Genomic DNA, 20,681 nt, shown 5'->3' with positions numbered 1-20,681 from the left:
TCCCATGCTGTTGGCCTCATCCCATTCACACTTGAATCATTTCTCCTCCTGTCTTTGCATGTTTTTTGTTGTCCTCCTGATATTATAGGGAAACTCTCAGCTGTGATGTCAGGACATTCTGGTGGGTGATGGACAAATTAGTAACAGGAGGCAGAAATACTTGGACTGCAGAGTTTGCCTGGCTTCTCACCTCTTCTGGGAGCAAAGAACATTTTGCTGGAAAGATTGAAGATCATTTTCTCCAATGCTTGTGTACAATACTGAGCTAGTGTTTCTCTGTAATCAGCACAATATCCTCTACTGAACTTCTTTGTCCTTTATATGTATTTTTGTATGCTTCTTGCATCAGCTGGAGTGACTGCTGGTAGCTGTATTTATAGTACTAAATATCATCTGTGATTTTTATTTATTTTATTTTTTCTTCCCAGAATTGGAATGGGTAAACCAGACTTTTCTGCAGTTTTTTGTTCCATGCTTGTTTTGTAGCCTGATGGGTCATCAGTTCCACCCACACAGTTCTTGATCTTCTCTTTTGTTTCCATTCTCCCTTTCTTGCATCATTTGACTTTTCTAAGCGGTTTCTGTCTTCCTTAATAATATTCCTGGTTTGTAAGTTTATTATTTTAACAATATAATAAGATCCTTTTGCAATAAAGAAAATTCAGGAAGCTTGCAGTGAAGTCTAGATCTAATGTAATTGTAGCAATTTTGCAAAAAAAAAACCCAAAACAAAACCCCAAACAAAACAAAAAACCCAAACCAGAAACCTAACCTCCTGAGCTGTGTTACTGAAGTATATACAGGACTGACAACTACAAGATTCAGGTTGTCACGCGAGTAACGAGTGTGGCTTTCTTCTGGTGAGCATTGAATGCTCAGAAAGCTAATGGAAATTGATGCACAACTGTCTGCAGCTTGCAATGTGTTCTGTGTGGTGCTTGCAGTGTTTGACGTGACCAAAACCAGGGCACAGGCTGCTCCAAGGGAGAGTCTCACCCACCCCTGTGCTTGGCAGGCTGAGCAGAGTGATAACAACCCATTCAGTCTCCTGTTTGTTTTGTTGTGTCAGTGGCTGAGCAAGAGGATTCTTCCTGAACAAAACTGATTCCAGATCATCTCTTGATGGGCTTGGTTTGAAGTGTAATGGGTGCTGGAGATGCCTGGAAAATGTCTGAAGAGGCACTCTGCTGGTATAAAACCAAGTGGCATTTTCCAGGCCTGAAATAATCTGCCTGCATAAAGTGCAAAATGTAGGAGTGTGACTTTCTAGAGGTGCTCAGGGCTGCTATTTTCCAAGGTGCTGAACTGTGGCTGTTCAGTGATGCTGAAAATTGTCCCAAAATGATTAATTTTGGAGGAAATAGTCATCTTGCAGACAAGGAAAATGAAGTACGTCAGGAGTGACCTGTGCAAGGTCAGTAGACTAGCGGCCCAGAGGAGGAGAGTGCTTTTTTACAGCTGCGCAGGTTCTTTGGAGGGGTGACTTTTGCCTGGTAACAGGAGAATGGCTGGCAGCGTGTGGTGGGTTGACCTTGGGTGGCAGCTAAACCCCATGAAGCTGCTCACTTATTTCCTCCCACAGCAGGACAGAATAGGAAGAGCAAAAGTGAGAAAACTTGGGAGCTGAGATAAAGACAGTTGAATAGGTGAAGCAAAGCTCCATGTGCAAGCAAAGCAGCAAGAGGAATTCATTCACTACTTCCTATGGGCAGGCAGATGTCCAGCCACTTCCTGGGAAGCAGGGCCTCAGCATCTGTAAGCAGTTACTTGTCAAGGCAAGTGCTGTAACCCCAAGTGTCCCCCACTTCATTCCCCTTTCTCCAAGCTTTTACTGCTGAGCTGACGTTGGGTGGTATGGATATCCCTCTGCTTTGTTTGGAACAGCTGTCCTGGCTGTGTCCCTTCCCAGCCTCTTGCCCACCCCCAGCCTACTTGTTGTGGGGGCAGAGTGGGGAAAAAAAAAAAAGCCTTGATGCTTGATGTCCAGCACTGTCCAGCAACAGCTAAAACATTGGTATGTTATCAACACTTGTAGTCACAAATCCAACACACAGCATGATACAAGCTGCTATGAAGAAAATCAACTCCTATCTCAGGCAGGGCCAGTACACATTATTATTTGTATCCCAATACCCCGTGCCTGGATCACAGCCTTTCAGATGGGTAGGTGTGCAGAAGAGGCCTGGAAAACAAATTTCAGTGGCATTTCAGGAAATGACTGGTATGGCTCTGAACCCTCCTGTCTAGAACTTGTTTCCTGAACCCTAAAGCATTAGTCTGGTTTGTAAGATGAGGGAAGGTGAAGTTTTCCATGCTGGTTTTTGTTGTGTGAGCTGTGTGTGCTCCAAATGCCACAGTGAATGAAATTCAAGTTGGTAAAGGAGAAGGTAATGTCTTCCTGAAGTTCAGGGTCAGAGTGATCCCTAGCACTGGTGTTAGTGGATGGAGTTAGAACCATGAGGAATTTAGCCCATTATTTAATTCCCTAATTTCATAGTTCTTCTGATAATAACTTGGTAAGAACAAAGGAATAATGTGAGCAACTGAGACTTGTGAAATGTGGCAGCTTTTTCTAAGCCCTGGACATTCAGGGAAAGGGACAAGTTTTGGCATTGCTTTGAGAAATAAAACTTTGAATTGTCACCTGTTTCTTGGTGATAGAAGGTTACATATACAGCTGACTTCATTTTTGCAGGCTTAATTGCAAAGATGCAGCAGACACCCAAGATGCACAGGATCCTGCACAGTGCCAAGAGTATTACCTACCCTCCTGCTATCACATTTAGAGCAGGGCTGCGTATGCCCCGAGATGTTTCCAGGTAGTTACTGAACATTTGAAGTAGGAATGCTGCATTGCACTTTCATGTCATGCCGTGAGCTAAACATCCTCCTGCACACTGATGATGGTGTGAAGATGCTGGAAGCCTTTGTTTGAACTTCAGATCTTTAAACCTTAGCAGCTGTTTAACAGTGAACTTATTTATACCTGGCTTTAGTTTATTTGAAACTGTTGTTGACTGATGACTCGAGTTCATTTTCTAGCAAATTGGACAGAGCAGAGCAGTGAGCAAATTCTAAGAGGGGAGCTATTGTAACAGAAGCTCTTTTTCTAGTGTAGTCTACAATATGGTTTAGTTCAGATGCTCAACTGTGTACAGCCATGAGAGGGGAGGTGCAACACACACCTGTTTGGAGTCTGATCTTACTACACTGATGTAAAACACAAGCCGCTTTGGAGCGTGCTAGAACTTCTCCAGCTTTATTCTGGAAGGCAGGGTAGAATCTGGTTCCTGGTCTTTTGTTTGCCGTTGAAGTGGCTTGTGTCTTAAAAATGAAGAGAGATTAGAAATTTCAGATATGTTTTGTTTTAGGTACAGGCAGTGTCTTCATTTAGCCTGCACCCGGGGCTAAACAATAAACAGTTTTTCTATCACCCAGTGTCCCCTCCCCAAATGAGGAAGGGAATTGGGAAAAGGAGGGAGACTTGTGGGTTGAAGTTAAACAGATTTAATGAAATAAAGAAATCAATATAAATGACAACACAAAAGAGGCAAAATTATACTTACCTATAGAGCACCAGCAAGTTGCTCCAGGAATTGCAATTGGTGGAAATAAGGGAGAGGAGAGGCAAGGAGAGCAAGAACCCCACCTCTTCCCAGCAAGCCCTCCCTTTTATAGTGAACTTGATGTCAATCATGTAGAATACACCTGTGGGCCAGCCAGTGTCAGCTGCCCTGGATTTAACTGCTGAGGGCCTTGATCACAATGGCTGGCCACAAACTGAAACCAAATCCCAATGGAACCAAGACAGGCAGTTAGGTCTCAGGAGTGAATGTAGAGCCTTTAGAAGGAAATGGAATGTATTTAATTTGGAATCAATTACTGCCAGCCCAGTTCAGCCTAGCTCTGATAATGACCAAGCTGATTTCTGTGAGTGGTATTAAGTCTAGAAAATCACATTTTGTTGATGAGATATCTGTCTTCATTGGCTTCCTGTCTGACTGTCAGTACTTTCTGCTCCAAGTTACTGTCTTAGCTGTGGGCTCTGTTTGGAGGTGAGTGTGTATCAGCATTTTAATAGATAGTGTTTATGCTCTGTTTGAAAAGTCTCTTTGCATCTTCCCTGTGGAGTCTAGGGATATTTTTCTCATTTTGTTCAAGTAATATAATCTCTGAACTTCTAGTGCAAAAGACTTGCTCAGTGGCTTGGCACTATTGAAGGATCTGCACAAGTTAGGTAGTAACAGCAGACTTAGGCTTAAATTTGGCATTTCAGTGCCGCACCTACATAGGAGAACTTGCAGGAAATATGGAAAACTTACAAAAAAAACCCCAAAACCCAAAAATATTTCAGAGTTTTTTAATGTAAGTATTATAATGTTAAAATCACAGCATCCTGTGAAAGTTATATTTTTTTGTGAATGTAAATTTCTGCATCGTGCCACATGGTCTTAAACATTGGTATGCAATGGAGAATGAAAGGTTGTCTGACAGTTAAATGGCATGAGTGGCCCTGGAAGCAGTCCTTGTGAAGGTCATCTGATGTCACTGATGCCTCCTGTGCCCTGTGCTTCACAGTATGCTGGATTCTTCGACCCAGTACATGTGGTCTGCAAGATTGCAAGATGGAGCTGTTTCTGAAGCAGACGTACTGTGCAAGTTTGAGATTTTATTGGTAGAGGTGGGGTTGTAATTGCCTGATGGGAGAGAGTAAAGACTCACTGTGCAAGATGAAATTCAACTTGTTTGTGCCCAGGCTTCCTCACTTGAGACTACAAAACGTGGACATGTGTTTCCTCCTGCACACAAGCACAAACTGCCATGTGCGGGTCAGCTATGCTTCCTTCATTGCACTCAGTGTCCCCTGGTTGTTTTACCTGGGAAGCTGTCCCGTAGTGCCCCAAGGAGGGCTTGGGGTGCTTGGAAAACGTGCACACCCAGTACTGCTAGCAGGGTGGGAGTAAGACATGGCGGGATGCACCATTGCTGAGGTGATGTGAAGGAGCACCAGCTGTTCTGGTTGCCCATGTCACTTATTATCCAGAAAAATAAATATTTTGAATTTGGGAAGGCAGTGAGACCTTTGGTGGTATGGATTACTGCATGATTAGATCTGTGTCTCATTTATTCTTCAGTAGCTTTGGTCAGGTTAGTGGAGACAGATAACGCTTCTTTTGTAGTCGTAGCTTAATCTGTGGCTGTGAGACAATGCCCTAGAACTCACTGCTTGCAAGGGTGATAGTGCACGTGGAGTGCTGGTGTTTTGGTCTCATGATCTTACTGTTGCTGTGCAGGGTTACTCCCCAGCACAGCTGGTTGGAATTGCAGGTTACAACGCTGCTTGCATTAAGGTGGGCCTCAGGAAGAACATGTTTCTGTTCATCATAGTCAGCGAGCATGTGGAAGTCAAAGACAGCAAATGGGCACAAATAAACCTGAATGCTTAGACAGTAGGATCACAGAGCCGTAAATGATACTGGCAGTGGCTTCATCTAAATACAGTTTTGCTTCCCCCTGCTCTGGTGGCATGGTGGGGAGTGAGGGGCATTCGGTTCTTTCCTGAGAATTGTACTTTGAGAACCATGTTTGTGAGATTTTTTTTTTTTTTTTTCTTCCCTTCTAAACTCCACTATTTGAGTCTACAGCAGAACGTCAGCCAGAGCACAGCGCTCTGAGTAGCACTTGTTGACATGCTTTATAAAAACTGGATATCCCAGACTGGCCTAGCCTATGTGACACATGGCTGGCATGCTGGGCTGAAGAAGTACAGGAGAAAACTCTTCAGTGTCAAACTTGAAGATGACTCCATTGCAAAAGCCAGGATGTTCTAATCGAGCTGTTTTGCCACTGTGCATTTGACCATGTGGCTTAAGGTTAATTACAGAAAATGCCCCTGTATGTGTCTCAGAAGGGTTTTTATTCTGACCTGGGTCTTTTTCTTCTTATTTTACAGGACTAGCTGTTGGTCTTGGCATTGGGGCATTGGCAGAAGTTGCAAAGAAGAGCCTTAGAGCTGAGGACCGCAATGGTAAGCCCTTTCTACAGCCTCATTCTTTTTTTCCCTCCTTTTTTTTTTTTTTTTTTCTTCCCCAGACACCTGCATTCGCAAGATTTTATTCTTTTGAAAGCTGGGACAGTGAGGCAGTCAGAATAACGGGGGGATGTGGGTAGTTCTTTTATTTTTAACATAATCCTTCTCCACCTCCAGACCCTTCTCCCATCTAAGTGCACCACAGCCTCACTATGTAGACAGAGGTCAGAGGTATATGCGAGAGAGTGAGTTTATGCCAGCACAGTTCGTACAGCTTACTTTCCCACAGGCGCCCCTGAGTTGGAATACTATCTGTGTGCCCATTCTTGGTTTGTCTTGGCCTAACAAAGTTTTTCACACTGTTCAGTGAAACTGTGTAGTTCTATTAGTACAGAAGCCATAGATGAGCCTGTATGTCTGAAAACTTTGTTAGTGGTTGCAGTCTGTTTTGAAATTGAAGGATGTTCTGCCTAGGAGGAACTTAGAGGATGGCTGCTCTCTTTTAAGAGAGACAAAACACTTTTTCTCTGGTTTGGAGAGTATGTTTGTGTGTTTAGATTATTTCCAGTGAGTGGAGGAAACTGATGAAAGGGTTAAGCACTTGCAGCTAGAAGTAATTTTACTCTGTGGCCAGTAGTATTCTACTACAAAGCCAGTTTGTGTCTTCCCTCTGCTCTGCTGTCAGGGTGGGGGAAGGACGGAGACTGAGATAATGTGAACCTCTATGCCAGGAGGTACTGGAGCGGCTGAAAATTGAAGACATTTGGAGGGGGGAGAACCCTAAAAAACCAACCAAAAAACCCCAAACTAAAAACCCAACAAACCTGGGGGGACAGGGGTAAGGCAGGGGTTGTGTGCCACCCAGGATGCTGCTTGTTAATACTTGCATCTTTGTATTCCATGTACAACTAGGCAATGCAGAGCAGCCCAGCAAAGAAAAAGGATCCTTGGCAAAGAGTTGTTGTTTCTCTCCGTGACCTGAGGTGTTTGAGGCTGGGTGGGTTTCTTTGCTTTGATTTAAAAGCATGCATTCAGGCAAACATGGCCCATCCTATAGAGAATCCTTGAAAGCCTTTGCTTTCAGCGCTTGTGATGTTTGACAGGTTGTTCATACCTGTTGGAAGCTGATGAGTTGCTTTGCTTTTAACAGAGGAGGAATGGCGCAACTGTTGGTATTTCTCTGCTTGCCAGATTATTTTCTAATTGGGCACACCCCAAAGTGAAAACATGACCTTGCAGAACTATGAAATTTGAAGGAATAACAGGACTGTTGTTTCTCTTCCTTACAGCATGAGAAAGGATTATTTATTTATTTAGAGGGCGACAGACACTTTTTCATTGGAATAAAGCAATTGCACCTTTAAACATTTTTCTTCTTGCTAGGGAAACTATTATTTTCCCATGTAACTATAACTTGGTGCCAGAAGCTTGCTCTAAAGTCTGAGTCATGTTTTGCAAAGAGTAATTTTCTTGAACAAACCTTGATTAAAGAATAAGAGAATGAGAACTGCCAACTTTGATGCTAGGCAAGGGAGTTAAAAAATGACCTGGCTTTTATTTTTAGCTGTCTTGCTTTTGTTCTTGCTTCCCCTCTTGCTGTCATATCTGCTTAGATAAGAGCTTGGAGCAGTGGTTACACTGTAAAGGAGAAGGGTAGTGGGACTGAGAATGGGGCAAGAGCAGCAAGTATCGAGGTGAGGCAGAAGTAAAAGACTATTTCAGCCCTCATACTCTCTTGGAACTTCTCAGGCCAAGGATGCAGGAAGGTCTCCAGGTGACTCAGCTACAGCCTCTAGCTAGTGTCCTTTGATGTGTTTTCCACAGGATTTTAGAGTGGTGGGTAAGGCTCCATGGATGAGAACTCCCTCCATGGGCTCTGCTCCTGCAGAAATGCATGGCAGAAGATATGTGCAGTTTTGAGTCCAAGATCCCATTTTCTTACTGTTCTTCTGGCAGTACCAGGCTTAGCTGTTCTTGGGGGGAATCTCTTGACATAGGTACCTCTACATTTCTTTAAAAATACCTCTGCACCCCTTTCATGATTTCAGCTTGAGGTGTTTGTGTCCAGGTTTTCTGGCTGCCAGCATCATAAGCTTGGGCTAAGGTCTGTCTCTGTTGAGAATGATATATTGTCTTGTTCTCTGGCAGCTGGTAGAGGATGTCTTTTCTTTCCCCACTGCTGCAATATTAATAGTAACTTCTTGGCACTTCCAACTTAAACAAGTGGGATGTGTATATGCCCAAAGGCATGCTTAAGAATTTCATGCTCTCACTGGCATCCAGGAGTGATGAGAAAGAGCCTTCTCTTGGTTACCCTCCTCTTGTCCATCAGTATAAATGAAAGTGTCTTCACTTCTTTAAAATGAATCTAGAGACATGGGTCCTTCAGTCACAAAACTGCAAGCCAGTAACTCCTGAGCTCCAAGTGATCCTAGTAGCATGGCTTGTACTTCTTTCCATTGCTGTTATCAAATGGAGGGACCACAAATGCCTATTCTCTTGCATATTCTCTAGCAACTCTGCTAGTGCTGATCTGTCTTTTCCTGCTCGATTTCGCCACCCTTGTTTAGTAGCCACGGGGCCTTTCTTCTCTCTCTGCCTTGGATTGTCTCTGTTTCCATAAACAATTCACTGCTTAAGGGATTTATTCTAGAGCAAAAAAGTTTGGTGCAAGAGTTACAAACTGCTCCCTTCTCCATCCAAGCCTGATGTCCTGGACATAAATTCTTTCCACTGAAAAATCCCTGTGAGTAGGTGCAGTTTTGTGTTTGTTTTTTTTTTTAAGGGCTTGAGGGCCTAATGCTGCCCTCTTTAAGTTCTTTAATAAGTGGTTTGGCTCAACTAATTTTTTTAAAAAAGAGGATGGCTGTACTTGATTTCCAGTGGGAATTTTCTTGGTAGATTGTAGCTAATTAAAAATAACCTCCGTGGTCACTGGTGACCTTGATGGCAGTCTCAGTATTTAGAGTATGTATCTGAAGTGCAAGGGTGACACAGAGTGGGAATGGAAGAGTAGAATAAATTTCCAGGAATAAAAATGAAAGAGAGCCCAGATAAATAGCTGCCATTACTAGTAAAGAGGCTCTGGGTTCAAGGTCAACTTGGTAACTTATTAATGACCCGTACCAGGCTGTTCTATTAGGTACTGTGCAAGTGCCAGGCTCTGCCCTGAAGGGCTGGCAGCTGGCCTAGGTTTGAATGTAGAGTTGTTTTCTTATGGAAAGGAATAATGCAATCTCCTTGAATTGTCAGTCCTAAGTGCTGAGGCTATGTTCTTGACTCTTCCCTTGCCCCAAAATTTGTGTGGCAGATGGTCCTAAAAACAAATACACACAAAGTCCAGTGGCTAGTTCTCCATTTGACAGTAGCAAAGGAGGTGGAAAAGCAGTGATACAGCCGTAAGACGCACACAGATTTGGAAGGGTTCATGCCAGTTCTGGATTTGGAAAGGAAAATGTGCGTCAAGCATTCCTGAGGGCATCTGCCTGCTGCCTCTGCTGTGGAGGAGCTGACAGGCTCCAGGCACCATGACTGCAGGAGCCTTCATTTCTGAGGTCTCCTCGTTGGCACAGCTTGTTTAGATATGACTTCTGTTTGCCTTTTTTTCTCTCCCTGATCAAGTAGGTAAAAAACAAAACAAAAACCAAGCAACAACTTTGTGATCTTAAGATGGGGAGGAAATAGTTTTTAGCATCAAAAGGTGCCAGCTGTCTTTGGGAAGAATGAGAACTTACTGAGAATTGGCATATTTCTTCATAACTTGTGCTGGGTTTTATCCCCACTTCCTTTCCACCTACCCTTCGAAGCCTATGCCTGTTTTCTCTCCACTTGCCATTTTCATAATCCTCTATTTGGCTCTTGCTTTCAAGTCACCTTGTTGTTCCTGCCCACTTCTAGTGAAGTACGTAAACAAGCAACAGCTGATCACGTGCTGTTGGGCTGCCTGGTGATCAGGTAGTGCCCCTGTGGGCTTGGCTTCAATGAGAAGCATGCCAGAAGAGGATGGGGAGCGCTGTGTTTGGCTCTTTCTCTGATAAGACTCTTAAAATTGTCAGGGTTCACTGACTTCTGGAGGTGACTTTAATCATTAACTAACTTCTTTATCCTGCTGCAGACTCAAAGGAGGATGTTTTTGTGTGCAGGTGGTGTGAAGGAAGGTAAGGCAGTACTTTCCCTAGCTCCTGTGTGTCTGATGGAGCTCATAAAAGGGATTATTTGCCTCATTGTTGCTAAGGACACTGAGTTTTCCGGATGCACCAGTTGAGGTGGGATTGTTGAGAGCCAGAGCTCTGTTAGGTGGCTGCAAGCACTCCACTCTCCAGAGCCAGCTTTTCAAGTGGGCAAAGCCAGATCCTTCTGCTTTGGGCAGTTCTACCTATTCAGCCTCTCAGACTCCTTACATCCAGGATTCAGAGCAAAATGTGCTCTCAGGATTGCTGTGTGTGATGCAAATAGTGACTTCTGGGCTCTCAAGAGCAGGATAGTTGTCCTGTGTACTCCCTCCTGGTGTTTTTATTCCCCTCTCCTTTTCATGTACATTCTTTACTTAGGAGAGAGATTTGTGCAGATAGATGTCCCACACACAGTGCCATCTTGCTGCTTTCCCACAAAACAAGTGAAGGAAAGAGAGAGGGGCTGAAGGACAGGGGAGGGCAAGTGCTTGGCACCTCTCTGCACTGCCAGTGGAGAGTTCAGTGGTATCATTTCTCTAGGGAAAGCTTTGTAAGCAAGTCAGCTGCTTGCAGGGGCTGAAGGGTGTCTGTCAGACCAGTAACATGCTTAGCACCTCAAGAAAGTGGTACCAAGCTGTGTGAGCCACCAGAGTTTAGACAGCAGCTTACTTCAGTCTGACTCTTAGTTCTTTTTCCTGTCCTATGGCCAGTCTAAGCTCCCTCTGTATGCCTTCCTGAGAGCTAGCTGGAGATGGAGAGGATCTCTTGCTGGTCTAGTCACTACATGACACTCCAGTAATTTCCATCGGCCTGGGATCTGCTGGGCTGTTGCAGCTGCTGTGCCTTTTTGGGCCCTGTTTGTTGTATATTGGGGGCTTCTGCTGTTCTGTCCTTAGTACCCTTTCCTCTGAAGTGTTGGAAGAAATGATGTAGCTCCAAGATCAGCGTACCAGCTGTGGGCCCTGCAGCCTGGCTGGAAGACCTGACCTTCCTCCTGCTTGGCTGTCCATCAGCAAGAGCTGATCTGCAGCCCCAAGAGAAGTTGTTGGCGGGTGCCTGCCTGCCCTTTCTGTCCCTGCTGTACTGAGCATTGCTCTGGAGAAGGAGTTTTGGGTTGCTTCTCCCAAAGGGACCACAAAATGGAATCAAGGTCTCCTTCCCTCTCGCTTTGGAAAAAAAAAAAAAAGTGGAGAGGGAGTGCTTCTTATGCCACATAAAAACCCTGTTGCATACTTGGGACCCTGGCACTGGTGTGTAGGTGGCTGCAGTGACCACTTAGTGAGCCTGTCGGACATCAGGCTTTACCCAGTCTTGGGGACAGCAATGTGTGTGTGTTTGAGTATGTATATTTTGGGCCTTGTTCTGTGCAAGCTGATGCTTGCATGACTGCTGATGGGAGTAAGGACAGAAGGGTTTGGCCTCCTCCCTGCATAGCCTCTACATACAGTCAGAACAAGTGACTAACTACATCGAGATGTTCTTCTGTCTAAAGGCAGCGTCTTTCTCGGTAGCAAACTGCCCATAAGAACATGGTGAGGAATGCCGTGCATGTGTGAGGATGTAAGAGGGGAAAAAGGCTGGCAATCTTGACAACGGGAATTAATTCCTCCCCCAGCACAATTGTCCAAGAAGAGCATGGTACCACAGATGAGAGCTCCTGCTGGGCTCCTCCTGTGAGGACTATCTCTAGCCTCCCTGGATTTCACTAGCTTGATTAACCTCATCACAGATTTACAATCTGCTGCTTTTTCAGAATGCTGTATGCAGCCATGGTGTTTTGGTGTTATGCTGTTAAGAGAGTTGGTCTTGCCTGTGCATCAGGAGACAGTAAATTTCAGTTTGAATAGAAAATAAAGTTATTGTGGACTTGGAGATGTGAAAGCTGCGTCTGCTCTCTACAGATTTCTAGTGCACACTCTGGATGTGCAGTTGCACAGCAATATGTGTTTGTGTATGAACATATGTGTTTCGGGCAAGAATTATTTGGTATGAGAAAAGAGGTTTGGTGCTGGTGTGAATCCCTGCTCCCACCCTATGAAGTGCCAGCACGTTCTCAGTCTATGCAAGTGTGCTGTCAAGGCTTTTGGCAATTCTCCCTTACTGTGGCTCACCCCTACTGCTCTGCTGAGGCTGTGGCTATGCTGTAGCCTATGGTGTGGGACTTGGGAGACCTTTACACAGTGTTTTAGGCTGAGCTAGCTGGTACAGTGAGTTCAAGTGCCAATATCTGCCCAGGATCCTGGACAGTTGCATAGCAGCACAGACATCCATGGAGGCTGTGACTTGCTGCTGTTGGCCCTCAAGCCAGCAATGTCAAAGTTGTCACAAGACAAATGTACAACTTCAGTCCATGCCCCTGGGTTGCAGTGAAGGCACTGAGTATAGTCCTAGTTTGATTTCTCTGGGGAAGAGCAAATCTCCTGTTGAATGAACAGGGCTAGCTAACATGATGAAGTGAGCTTGCTGAGATAAGGGTGTTCTTCATCCATACGCTTTTTCTCCTTGCCCTCAGGAAAGAAAGCAGTGATGGATTCTAGCCCGTTCCTGTCGGAGGCCAATGCAGAAAGAATCGTGAGAACCTTGTGCAAGGTCCGGGGAGCGGCACTGAAGCTGGGACAGATGTTAAGCATTCAAGGTAAGTGGTAGCATAGGTCCTCAGCTGTCCTCCTTAGTGCTGCCAGGTGGGGCAACTGATTTCTTGTGATACATGGTCAGCTGTCTGGAATTGGTCAGTATCAAGTGAATGTGGAGAGACTAGATGAGTGGCTTTCTCATGTGAGAGCAGTGATGGAGATATGTTTGATTCAGTTCAGTCTAATCCCAGTATGAAATTACTAGATGTGTGCAATATATACCACCACTTTCCCAATGCCCCTATTGTGTCAGACACACAACTGAAATTGGTTGAAAATAAGGTGACAGTCTGTGGATTTTAATGCCTGTGTTAAAAGTAGTTGTTGAGAAGCAGAGCTATATCACACTCTACATGCAGGTGTCCTGCTAGAAAGGAGGAGGATGATGACAAGAACACAATCCTGTTCTTAGTTCACCAAAAGTGGTCAAGGTTATATCCACAGCCTTCTCCCATTACAGCAACCTGTTTGTGGTTTACAGGCTTTGTTGGCACTGAAGCTTTGCTAGAAAGGCCAGTACAGCTGATAATCTTACCAGGTATAAAACGCTTGTTTTCATCTTGAGACTTCAAACTGTTACTTACTCCATTGGGCTCGGAAGTCAGTGATCACAGGTGAAGGCAGGAGCGACATCAGGGTCTGCACTGAGCTGTTACGTTACCCCTGGAAGATAGCAGGTGTGCTGAATTCAAACCTTATCTGGACCTGTCCACTTTGCCTTCCTGCCCAACTTGATAGGGAAGGAAAGAACCAACCAAAAATAGCTGTTACCCTTGTCTGGAAATAGCTTTCAAGGTGTCCCTGAAACTCAGTCAGTGTCTGAGTGTTTGAAGTACTCAGCTAGCTTGGCTTGTGCTTCTTCTTGAATTTTTGTAGGTGTTGACTGATGAGGCTGGATCTGGTACTGTATTAAATAACTTGGGCTAGCCAATAAAGCAAGACCAGCTCCCCGTTCCAGAGAGTCCTGATTGTGGCATTTCATCGTTCTTCATTTGCTAATCACTTGGTTTAGGTGCGTGCCAGGTTGCTGGCAAGATTAACAAAGCTAGGTGGGAGGCAGCAGCTGCTATGTCGAAGGCCACCACCCATATGATGTTTTCTCACCCTCTAGCAACTACCACATGCCAATGACTGGTGGTTCACAGTGCAGATCCAGGAGGAGCTCTTGTGCTCCTTGCTTTCTGTGGCCAGTGCCTCTGGTATGTGGGGTGAGTGAGCCATGTCTGGAAATCAGCTCTGAAGTTAACTTGTCTACCATAGGTGGGGATTAATTCAAAATTCTTAGGACACTATTGAGTTGTACCTAATGTGCACCCAGAGCCTGGTCGCAGCTGCCCTAGGCTTGGATGTGAGTGTAAAGGGAATAGCTGTGACAGGCCAGCTCTGAGGAGCAGAAATGCTCTGGATTTTTGTCACTTGCCTGCTGTCTCCTAATGTTACTGAGCTCTGGCAGGAGTGTCAAACACTTGCCGATTGACTTCACTTGGGTGTCAAGAATATACAGGCCTTTAGCAACCTCAGTGGCACTGCCCAGCCCTCATTTGACTCTTGCAACGAGTGTGTGGAGTGCTGCAATGCCTGTTGAGAATGTAGGCTGCTGGTAACCTTGCTGAGGGACAGTTGTGGTGAAGTGAGAGAGACACTTCCAACAGTGTGGAGTAGCCAGTTCTTGGGCTGGCTGTTTGGACAGGAGGGTTTTGTGTATTTCCTGCCACTTCATGGCCTTCTCTGTGGCCTGGTGAGTTTGAATTGGCTTCTTCTATTTACAGGGATATGTGCTAACTGAGCACAGGGGCTCTGTGTTGCCTTGTCCAGGTGTAGCTGAGCACCTGCGAGCTAAACCATCCAGAAGTTACAAAGCAGTGTCCTTAAAAACCCTGATGTCCACTTCTGGGAGCCACCGGATTTGTTAGGGACCCCCATTCCTGAAGGTCATGTGCAGAAAGGATGCCAAGGGCCCAAAATCAACCCATGTTCTGGTGTGTGTGCTCTGGAAGATGTTAGAAAGGCAGCTGCATTTGCCAGTTGAGACTGCCCTGCCTTGACTCTTGCTTCGTGTTTCTTTCCAGTAAGGCCTCATCAGCTTACCACAAAGACGTATAACCTTGTTCATCAGCATGTTGTAAGCCTCGTTTTGTCAGAGTTGCCTCCGCAGCATGACTGATTTTTAACGTTGGTGCTGAGTTTCTGTACAGTCAGTCTGGACTTGCAGGTTTGGCGTTGTGCTAAGGAACAAAGTGGTGGTCAAGCAGCCCTGGTTAAGAGTGGCCTCGCAGACTAAAGGTTGAAATACCTTGTGAGTTTTTTGGATGTCACCAATAAGCAAAATAACAGAAGTTGATCCTAAATGCCTGTGGCAAACATGATACCTTGACACAAATAGCTTCTTGGGAGCAGGAGTCACTTTTAGTGAGGTCCATTCTCTTTCTGCACAGTCACCCTCAGAGGTGCAGGTTAGCATGTTACAGCATGGTGGCTGATACTTTCACATACCCCTGAGAATAGTTTCTATAATGTTCAGAGGCCTGGCAGTGATACACCAGCGATGATAGAGCAAAAATTTCTTTCAGTGTTTGGAATGCGCACGCAAATGCAACGTCTAGCTTTCTTGCAGGGTTGTAATGTCACAACGGGAGTTTTACTCACTGTTCCTGCAAAGCCTGTTAATCTCTGACTTGCGGTGACAGAATGGGAGCTCCTCTTAAAAACTCCTGTTGATTCCACAGGGGGGTTTTGTTAGTACTTTTCAATGCTGCTCATGGCTTCGGGGGGGAATTTCTAAACAATGCTGAGTGTTAATGTCATGTCTCTGCATTATGTATCTTCTCGCCATTCCTTTCCACCCCTCTTCCCAGGACAGTGCTCTTAAGGCAGCTGTTTGTTTCTTGTTCCCTGGGATAGACTTACAGTGGTACGTGCATCTGTAAATGCAGAGGAATGATAGATTTTTCTTTGAACGTCACAAGCGCGTGTGCACGTTGAGTTCTCAAGACTAAGGCTGGTAGCCTGGACTTTTTTCCAGTGTTGGGAGAGCAGCAGATAAATCTAATTCCTCCATAAGCCTTTATGAAATGAAAAGTTTCGCAGAACTGGTGGCTTTTCTCTGGGCTGTTGTAGAAGCCTTTGCTCAAAGGAGAGGACTAATCTTTCAAGATTACCCCTTCTCATGAGTGTAAATACTTGCTTGCTAAATCCTTCTGACTCTTAAAATAACTTACTTTTGGCTCAGCTGTGTTTTCTTCTGCCCACTTGTAGCTGCTTTGCATTTGGGTAGCTGTTTACAGTAGCAGATGCTGAATCTTGATTCTTCCAAGAATTCAATACTTGTGCAATTGGTGTTGTACCATTGCACAGCTTTCTAGAGAAGCTGCTGCCCCGGATTAAACCACACTATGAACCTGGGTGTGTTGGGGTAACTCTCCAGAGGATCCCTTCTGTGACCTGTTTTTCCATGACACAGTGGCCTCTCCTAGGCCTGAATGCAGTACTGCTCTCAGCGTGAAGACGGGCTGGTGGATGACAGAGCCTTGTGCAGAGCACTCTGCTCTTGGGTTTGTGCAACCTGCCATCACACCAAAAGCCTCCATGCTGCGTGGAGCTGCCCACTGCGCTCGGCAGTGCTGCTGGACAAAGCCAGGGAGCACTGTGGCAACTGATGCTTGATTCCAAAGTATAAAAAATTTCTCAGCATGCTTTCTGGTGTATTCATACTTTGTCTTTCCCTTGGTAAGTGGGACGGGGTGCACAGAAACTTTCTCCTGCTGCAGCAGGAGGGTAGCTTAGGAGATGTTCAGGTAACATGCAGGTTTTTTTGCAAGAGTGAAGAGGAAGGAGTAGCTTTTTCCGTTTATTTTGCTACATGTGCACAAGACTTCTGTTTGTCTAATTTCTAAAGGCGTGATGACTCAGGAGGTGTGCCTGAGGTGCTACTTCTGGGTATGGAGAGTTTCTGAACTAGAATTATTTCCAAAACCTTCACCGGGGTGTGCTTGGGAGCAGGACAACCTGGCTTGTCTGAATGTAGGTGCATGTTTCTTTGGGTGCTGAAGATCTGGAGAATGCAGTGCCTGTGCTGACTGCAGTGTGCTCTTCCCTTGGCAGATGATGCCTTCATCAATCCCCATCTCCAGAGGATTTTTGAGCGTGTACGTCAGAGTGCTGACTTCATGCCGATAAAGCAGGTCATGGTGAGGAACGTTCCTTTCTGCTTATTGGGGGGGAGGAACAATAACAGAATAAATGTCACCTGTGACATACCCCAGTAAGGGAGGTGGAGGGGGATTTTTAAGAGTATTCTTTCAATAAACGTGGCATATTTTCAATTGTGGGTATAAGGAATAAATCTGATTCCTTATCTCAATTATGTGCTGCCTTTTCTCTCCAAAACATTGAAGCTCAGTTCTAGACAGAAAAATGTGGGTTGTTTTATGTTATGAGACTATGCTGATGGAACAGGATGTTGCATACAAATATGATTATAGGGTCTTGTTCAATGTAGCCTCCACTTCTGTTTCCTCTCTCTAGTCTTTCTCGTGAATGTTAAGCCAGTGTCTAGAAGTGCCTACATCCCATTTTAGAAACACACTTACTTACAACTCTTAGTCTGATGGAAAATTAACAGCAACTTTGCCCTTACTTTTTTGGTTAAATCTAACCCAACATCAAGAAGAGCCAGAATGAAGCAAACCAAGTTTACTTTCCCCAATGTACATGTTCTCTCTTTCTCTCTACTTCCTTCTGTAAATTAAGATGTGAAGGGTGATGCAAAAGGAATTGCCAGCACTACTTATCTTCTGAAAGACACTGAGCAGAGCCAGAACTCAAATGTGGCAGTCTGGCAATGTAGCAAAAAAGCTGTTAAAGCAGGCTGTGATGTTTAATTGTCAATATTGCCTTAAAGAGAGTCACTCTTACATGCCTGGATTGCTTCTGTTCAGCTTGGCAGCATGACGGAAGAGGAGAAATATCTAACTCCTTGCTCATTTTCTGGAAGATAACAAGTGGCACCAAAAAGGGGACTCTTGTATTTCTAAGGCAGCGGTATTTGTGCTCAAGATCTCTGTCCTTTAGGCCACAGCAAGAGCGCCTCACACAGATCTGATCAGCATCTGTTTAGTGCTGGGGGAGCGCTGCTGGCTGGACCACTCCTCACAGTGGTGTGTAATGATGAGGAAGGGAGGACAATCTAGAAAGAAGGGTATGGATACTCAGAACTACTATAGGCTGTGTGAGTCACCTTAGAGGAACATGATTTCCGATAGGGAAAATCTTAAATCTCTGCTTTCTGTACCCTGATGCTTTCTTTTTATTTGTAGAAAACTCTGAACAACGATCTTGGCCCCAACTGGAGGGATAAACTGGAGTCCTTTGAAGAACGCCCCTTTGCTGCTGCTTCAATTGGTCAGGTTCACCTGGCACGCTTGAAAAATGGGAAAGAGGTCGCCATGAAAATCCAGGTGGGCTTTACAGATCAGCCTTGTCTCTTGTCTGTGCCCCACAGAAGGGCAGGGGAGCTGCATAAGTATGTTTACTATTAGACAGATAAGAAACATTTTAATGCAAATAAAAATTTGGGTCCAGCAATATCTCACCTAGTGCAAGCAGAAGGGAGGGACAGAAAAGGTTCTGCAGCTTGAGCCAGCCTCTGACTCCAGATGAGCGGGAGACATCTCAGAGGTATATCGCTGCAGCGTGGGGATAATGGTGGTGAGGGACTGCTGGTACTTCCAGGGCTGTGTGCAAGGGTCCTACCTGCTCCGTAGGTCAGTCCCCTCTCTGGGATGTGCACATGCCACATGCCCCTTCCTGACCACAGCCCAAAGGTTAAAGAAGTTTTAAGCGACAAGCAGGCACTGGCTGTTGGGTAGTGGCAGTCTGACAATGCAGGAGGGTATTCACCAACTCACACTAAAGCTGTCAGCAACTTCAAGCAGGTATTTCTAACAGAATTGAGCTCTGGAGCTGAAACCCCTTGTACAACGTGTTTTATAAGAAGGAGTGAGATCCCTTGCTGACTGAGCAGGGTCCCAGGCAAAGCTGGTCATCTGGTTGGTGTTTTTTGTAAAGTAGGAAGGCTTTAGAAACAGCATGGATGGGTACTGGTGTCTTCTCAAGCCATTTGTGTCCAAAGTCGTCTCTGAAGTTAGGCCAAGGTAAAAGCAATGGGAAGTTAACCCTGTAGCATCAACACACATTCTGTTCCACAGCAGTACAGGCTGGTTCCCTTCTTGACAGACAAGTTGAGAAAGAACAGAAGGAGGCACCTTTGCCAGGACTGGGCTGGGGCCTCACCGCTTGCCCTGCTGCTGTGGATGGAACACTCTGGGGCTGTCAGTGGCATATCCTTTCAGCTGTGGTAGGGAAATGACTGACTGCCATCTCTGTTGTGAGATTTGTGTGTCTGAGAACCTTTCATGTGTTGGAAGAGTCTCCGTCAGAGGACCTGAACAGGCCATTCTGGTTGCAAGGAGCTGCATCTTAGCTTGTCTCTCTGTCCCCTCTCTTAGATGCTGGGCTTTAAATAAGCTTTTAGAGGAGGGATGTGTGGCTCGGTTATGCCCTGGTTCATGGCCAGGCTGTAGGTGGCTGTGTTGTGGAGGTCAGTGGATGCTGAGCTGGAAGGCGTTTTTATCTCACTCTGTACAACCGTGTCATCTAGTCTCAACACTGCCCTCTCCCATTCTGTCCTGCAGTACCCTGGAGTCGCCCAGAGCATCAACAGTGATGTTAACAACCTGATGACTGTCCTGAGCATGAGCAATATTCTCCCTGAAGGTAAAAAGACAGAGACCCTTGGCAGGCCCCGTGTTTCTGCTGGCGCATCTTGAGCTCTGCCAGCCCCTTTCAAGCAGCGCATTGCATACGTCTCTTCTAGACCAGAGGGAGGAAACAGCCTCAAGGAAACGGTGTAAAGGACTTAAGAATTGCTGAGTCCTCCCAGGAGCAGATCTCCTGCAGAAAGCAGGAGAGGTAGTGGATGTGGGCAGTGGGTGCAGGGCCAACTTGGGGAGCCATGCTCTGCTCCCCTCTCCTGCTCCAGAGCTGCCACTGCCTTTGCTGGGCATGTGCCTGCTCCAGTGTCCGCTCAGTGGGGTGGGAAGTGCACCTGTGTTGGTTTTTCCTGGCCATGTGTATGCATGCAACCTGCCAGAGTAATGTGCTCGTCTGTGCATGCTCTTTATTGTGAAGGATCCATAGGGACTCTTGGCAAAGTATAAAGTGTCTGGGTATACTCACTTTTGATGGCTTTCTAGGCATGAAGCGTGGGCAGTGTCCAGGTTAGGTGGCCTTGCTTTGTCCCTATTATTTTCTGGTACATTGGGCACAACTCATTCTTCTCCATGTTTCCTGTAGCCCTCCATGCCCACCATTCTCTGCTCTTCCCAGTCCTTCTCTATTCTTCCCAGAGTTGTGGAGAGGTGGAGAACAGTCAGACTTGGAGCTTGCTCAGTGTCCTACCACACGGATAAGTCCCTTTTCCCACAGGGAATGCGGGACTTACTACTCCTTTTTCCAAATACCTGCCTGCAGCAGCTGTAAATCTTAGCAGGACTGTACAAATACTGCTTTAAAATCAGGCTGGGTGCTGACAAAACCTGGGACTGTTCTCTGTGGTGTCTGGGCAGGGCTCTGCAGCAGCTGCTGCAGTCCCAGCAGTGTCTGGCCCAAAAAGTATATTGTTTTTCCAAGTCTGAGAAGACTGGACTTGGCAAGTCAAGCCCTGGCTATGTGCTGCTTCAGTTCACAGTCTTAGTCATGCTGACTGTTTCTGCCTGGCAGTGCCTGCTCCCAGCTGTAGGCAGATATTGTTTGGTGCCATTTTTGCCCAGGCCAGTGTTTGGGTGC

General features: G+C 45.6%; 1 protein-coding gene across 2 annotated transcripts in view; it reads left to right on the top strand.

Annotated features, from left to right (window-relative positions):
- Window positions 1-20,681, top strand: part of COQ8A (coenzyme Q8A) — a 53,185-nt gene that overhangs the window by 25,485 nt on the left and 7,019 nt on the right. For both annotated transcript variants that reach the window (XM_068411813.1, XM_068411804.1), the window contains exons 5-9: window positions 5,954-6,028; window positions 12,716-12,838; window positions 16,938-17,023; window positions 18,152-18,292; window positions 19,529-19,610. In XM_068411813.1, coding sequence (XP_068267914.1) covers window positions 5,954-6,028; window positions 12,716-12,838; window positions 16,938-17,023; window positions 18,152-18,292; window positions 19,529-19,610 — 507 coding nt within the window. The remainder of the gene's footprint in view (window positions 1-5,953; window positions 6,029-12,715; window positions 12,839-16,937; window positions 17,024-18,151; window positions 18,293-19,528; window positions 19,611-20,681) is intronic.

Source organism: Nyctibius grandis, chromosome 1 (assembly GCF_013368605.1).
Source record: "Nyctibius grandis isolate bNycGra1 chromosome 1, bNycGra1.pri, whole genome shotgun sequence".
NCBI classification, from domain to species: Eukaryota; Metazoa; Chordata; class Aves; order Nyctibiiformes; family Nyctibiidae; genus Nyctibius; species Nyctibius grandis.
The sequence above is the reverse complement of the archived record's forward strand: the minus strand, read 5'-3'. Positions and strand labels throughout refer to the sequence as shown.